The sequence below is a fragment of the Haliotis rubra genome, unplaced genomic scaffold (assembly GCF_003918875.1).
Source record: "Haliotis rubra isolate DU_JTF1 unplaced genomic scaffold, ASM391887v1 Scf37, whole genome shotgun sequence".
Taxonomy (NCBI): Eukaryota; Metazoa; Mollusca; class Gastropoda; order Lepetellida; family Haliotidae; genus Haliotis; species Haliotis rubra.
This window is the reverse complement of record NW_025767046.1, coordinates 2245895-2250856: the sequence shown is the minus strand read 5'-3', so window position 1 is coordinate 2250856 and position 4962 is coordinate 2245895. Positions and strand designations below refer to the sequence as shown.

General features: G+C 37.4%; 1 protein-coding gene across 1 annotated transcript; it reads left to right on the top strand.

Annotated features, from left to right (window-relative positions):
- Nucleotides 1-277: 277 nt before the first annotated feature.
- Nucleotides 278-1515, top strand: LOC124285807. Its single transcript, XM_046722073.1, has 2 exons — nucleotides 278-976; nucleotides 1084-1515. The coding sequence occupies exons 1-2, from the start codon at nucleotides 278-280 to the stop codon at nucleotides 1513-1515; spliced, it is 1131 nt and encodes a 376-aa protein (XP_046578029.1).
- Nucleotides 1516-4962: the final 3447 nt, after the last annotated feature.

The window sequence follows — 4962 nt, the reverse complement described above, 5'->3', positions numbered from 1 at the left end:
GTCTTACAGTGAATTTTCATGCAGGTTTCCGTTGGGTTATTTTCCATTAATATGGTATAAATTATAAAAGAGAATAAAAAATAGACATGGTGAATATGTTTTATCAGAAATGTTTAAAAAGTAATGGATCTTATGTGCTGCTTGACGTATAATACCAACAGGGTAGTCTAATGGTTATAGTGTCATTCATAGCACTGGAGATCCAGGTTCTATTCCCTACATGGTTACAGGGTGAAAGCAGAGATGCCAACCTCTACGATTTTATCGTAGTCGCTACATGTTCAATGTTCTCATAGAGGTGTCTCTCTGGAACATCATGATGTTGTGGTGGTACATGTTCAATGTTCTCACAGAGGTGTCTCTCTGGAACATCATGATGGTGTGGTGGTACATGTTCAATGTTCTCATAGAGGTGTCTCTCTGGAACATCATGATGTTGTGGTGGTACATGTTCAATGTTCTCATAGAGGTGTCTCTCTGGAACATCATGATGTTGTGGTGGTACATGTTCAATGTTCTCATAGAGGTGTCTCTCTGGAACATCATGATGTTGTGGTGGTACATGTTCAATGTTCTCATAGAGGTGTCTCTCTGGAACATCATGATGTTGTGGTGGTACATGTTCAATGTTCTCATAGAGGTGTCTCTCTGGAACATCATGATGTTGTGGTGGTACATGTTCAATGTTCTCACAGAGGTGTCTCTCTGGAACATCATGATGTTGTGGTGGTACATGTTCAATGTTCTCATAGAGGTGTCTCTCTGGAACATCATGATGTTGTGGTGGTACATGTTCAATGTTCTCATAGAGGTGTCTCTCTGGAACATCATGATGTTGTGGTGGTACATGTTCAATGTTCTCATAGAGGTGTCTCTCTGGAACATCATGATGTTGTGGTGGTACATGTTCAATGTTCTCACAGAGGTGTCTCTCTGGAACATCATGGAACATCATGATGGTGTCTCTGTCATGATGGTACATGTTCAATGTTCTCATAGAGGTGTCTCTCTGGAACATCATGATGGTGTCGTGGGTACATGTTCAATGTTCTCATAGAGGTGTCATGTTCAATGTTCTCACAGAGGTGTCTCTGGAACATCATGATGTTGTCGTGGTACATGTTCAATGTTCTCACAGAGGTGTCTCTCTGGAACATCATGATGTTGTGGTGGTACATGTTCAATGTTCTCACAGAGGTGTCTCTCTGGAACATCATGATGTTGTGGTGGTACATGTTCAATGTTCTCACAGAGGTGTCTCTCTGGAACATCATGATGTTGTGGTGGTACATGTTCAATGTTCTCACAGAGGTGTCTCTCTGGAACATCATGATGTTGTGGTGGTACATGTTCAATGTTCTCACAGAGGTGTCTCTCTGGAACATCATGATGTTGTGGTGGTACATGTTCAATGTTCTCACAGAGGTGTCTCTCTGGAACATCATGATGTTGTGGTGGTACATGTTCAATGTTCTCACAGAGGTGTCTCTCTGGAACATCATGATGTTCTCATAGTGTCTCTCTGTCATGATGGTACATGTTCAATGTTCTCATAGAGGTGTCTCTCTGGAACATCATGATGTTGTGGTGGTACATGTTCAATGTTCTCACAGAGGTGTCTCTCTGGAACATCATGATGGTGTGGTGGTACATGTTCAATGGATGACAACTGAAGGTTTCCCTTACAAAATTGGGTGTTCTCTTTTTGCCTGCAGGTATTGTTTAGGTATTAAAATCAGTGAACCATACTAATCCTTAGAACAATTGGGATTAAGGCTATAGTCTGTATTAGAAATGCATGCATGCCAGCAAATTAGGAGAAATGGTAAAGTTTATCACATTTTGTTTATTGCATATAGCACCCACAAATACAATGCATTGTAAGCAGAATGCAAAGAAAACACTGAATCCAAGTTGTGGTGAAAAATGTTTGTCAACATATTAAATATGAATTCAGTATCCTGGTATCCATAACATCAAGCTGAAGGTTGTATTTTTCAAATTTGAGAAAAATATTCAAATATTTTGAAAAATTGAGACAATTTCAAAATTTCCAATCCCAAAGTGCAAATACAAATTGTGGAATATCCGTCCCCTGCTACACCAAACACCAGCCATTCATTAACGACTGATAATTAGTAATTCCTCATATTTTGTTTGTTATTATCTAATTATTGTGCAATGAACATTAAAGCAACAAAAATAATTCTTTATTGAAAATATGTCATGAAAATATGAAATATTTATTAAAAACATTTTCTTCAAATATTACACACAAAAAGCAAATCAAACATATCCATCTACACATATATCAGCACATCAGGCAATATTATCCTATCAAAAACATACAAAACATAAAATAAATAACCCAAGACCTCTCCAACAGAATATAAAACTCATTCACCCTATGATATCTGACATGATTCAAGTCCTTCCATATTTTGATCACATACACAGAAACTGATTCCAACCCCGTGCAGGTGCTGATCCACCAGAGAGAGGCTCAATATGGCCGCCTGGCGTGATTCCATCTGCTCCTGATATCATTACGTTACAAAACCTGGCTGTTCTTTTTGTTGATGAAGGCCTGGCTAAACATGGTGCACACAAGGGGTTAGCTTAAATGCAGAAGTCATGCATACAGGCCCTGGTACAACAGCAAGATAATATTTGACTTCATGTTTTTGAAATTTTTGACAAATGTTGTACAGAAAATAGTCATTAGACCATATGGTTTTAGTTTGTTTTAGAGATAAGCCTGTCCGTATAATGGAAAAAATAACAAAAAAAAGATTTTGTTTATTATTTGTTCAGATCAATTGAATTTGCTGATTGCAAGTCTTTTCTTTCAAGGACTTTTTAATGGGTAACTATAGGTTTTGGTTGACAGAGAATCCTTGCAAATTTTGATGTATTGTGTCAAAACATTATTTCTATAAATCATGATGACTATCCTAATTAGTGAGAGTATCAGATTTGAAAGTTGTACATACTCCCCTTTTGAAAATCTAAATAAAATCTAAATAATTTGATTAGTGTCATGAACACTTAATGACACCACATCTTACTTGAATCTTTATCATATATTATCAAATAAACCCCTGGCATTGGAAAGACAGCATTTTAACCCTTAGATAGATAACACAATCTTCTCTCACATGCCCTGCAATCAAATGTTATATACTACCTCCAAAGGATTCTGTGGTCAAGTGGAAAGAGCAGGTTGCCATGTCAAACCAAACAATGGTACTAAATGGACCTTTTTTGTTACCCTGCCTGAAGCATTAAAGCTACAAACAAGGTATGGCTGGCTAAGAGACTGTATGCCATGTCTGAGCAGGACATTCATGCTATACAGGCACCCATGAACACATGTGTCTTTATAAATGCAATAATTCTGACCGAGACATTTAACTGTCACATCCCCCATTTGCCACTCAGGTCTGGTTTGATGTCAAGTTTTATTCAGAAGAAGCCTTTTGATTGGTTGTTATTTTCAAGCTCATAAGTGAGAAGAGAATTATGTTGTAAGTTAGTGATAGAAGCTATGATGACAAGTGGGTATTAATACTTACAGAAAGGAGACAAAACAGACTGGACAATGTATGATACCGGTAATTCAGTTCTAGAGAATGAGTAATGTGATGGAAGTGGTGCAAAAAGAAAGAAAATAACTACTGACAAGATATTGAATAACCACATAGAAATAAAAGTACTAGGCAAACTCAATAGTGTAAAATCAGGAGAGACTGGTTGTAGCTTGCAGGCAAGGCTTCAAAGGCTTAGATGTGTGTATTTAGAATTTACTTGATTCCTTGATTGTATCAGAGGTGTCGTGCGGGAAGGCTAAAATTTATTTTTCAGATGTCCCGGAAGGCTAAAATGTATATTTCGGATTTCCCGGGAGAGCTAATTTCCAAGGGAGTAGGGGTGTACCGCCAAAGCTAAAGATACGGTGCTGGGAAGCATAATCCATGTCGGGAGTCAATAGTTTAAATTTCTTTTCAAAACATTGTTATAGTAGAGTGTTTATCTTCTTCGCTTGTTTAGACCTTTAAGATGAAGGTATTTACAGGAGAATCACCATACAGATCCTTTTCAAAACTCTTTACCTCGGTAGTAACAGCGAGACTTGTTTCATGGTGTGAAAAATACAACATCATCTCTGATGCTCAGTTTGCTTTCAAAGCTGGTTACTCTACTGTGGACGCTGTATTTATACTACAAAACCTGATTTCTTCTCTGTACACCCAAGGAAAGACGAAATTATATTGTTGCTTTGTTGATCTAGCCAAAGCATTTGACTCCATTAGTCGTGTCAGTCTATTTCTAAAGTTCAATCTGGTGGGCATCAGAGTTAGACTATGGAAAATTATCGTGTCTATGTATGACACTGTGAAATCATGTGTTAAACATGATGGTGAGTTAACTGGCTTCTTTCTGTGCTCCCTGGGTATTAAACAAGGGGACGTAATGTCACCGATTCTTTTTGTCCCTATATCTTGAAGATATTGAAGTAGCACTACAGGCAAATATTCGACACTTCTATTACCTCTACTATGATGTATGGCTGTGAAGTGTGAGGTATTGTGAAATATTCGGAAGAATTCACTTAAAATTGTGCAGTCGTATTTTGCAGATCAATGCCAAATCATCTACAGTTGCTGTATAAGGCGAACTTGGGAGGTACCCTTTATATGAAAATAGGTATATCCGTGTGTTACGTTATTGGTTTAAGTTATTACAAAGTGACAACTGTATACAACAGGTTCTTTATGGTTTATGTTTAAATGGTCTAAATAATGGTTATAAATCATGGTTACGTATAGTGTTAAACTTAAAATTTGTTTGTATGAACTTGGTTTGGGGCATGTTTAAGAATTTCCAATTGTAAATGTTGATAATCCTGTTTTCTTTGTAATTTGTCAGAGCCTACGTGTGAGGCGCACCGTGTTCATCCAG

Excerpts from the sequence above, each read along its gene's own strand:
- LOC124285807 (XM_046722073.1), top strand. The coding sequence starts at position 278 with ATGTTCAATGTTCTCATAGAGGTGTCTCTCTGGAACATCATGATGTTG. Across the intron at positions 977-1,083 it reads ATGGTGTCTCTGTCATGATG|AGGTGTCTCTGGAACATCAT; the intron begins GTACATGTTCAA and ends ATGTTCTCACAG.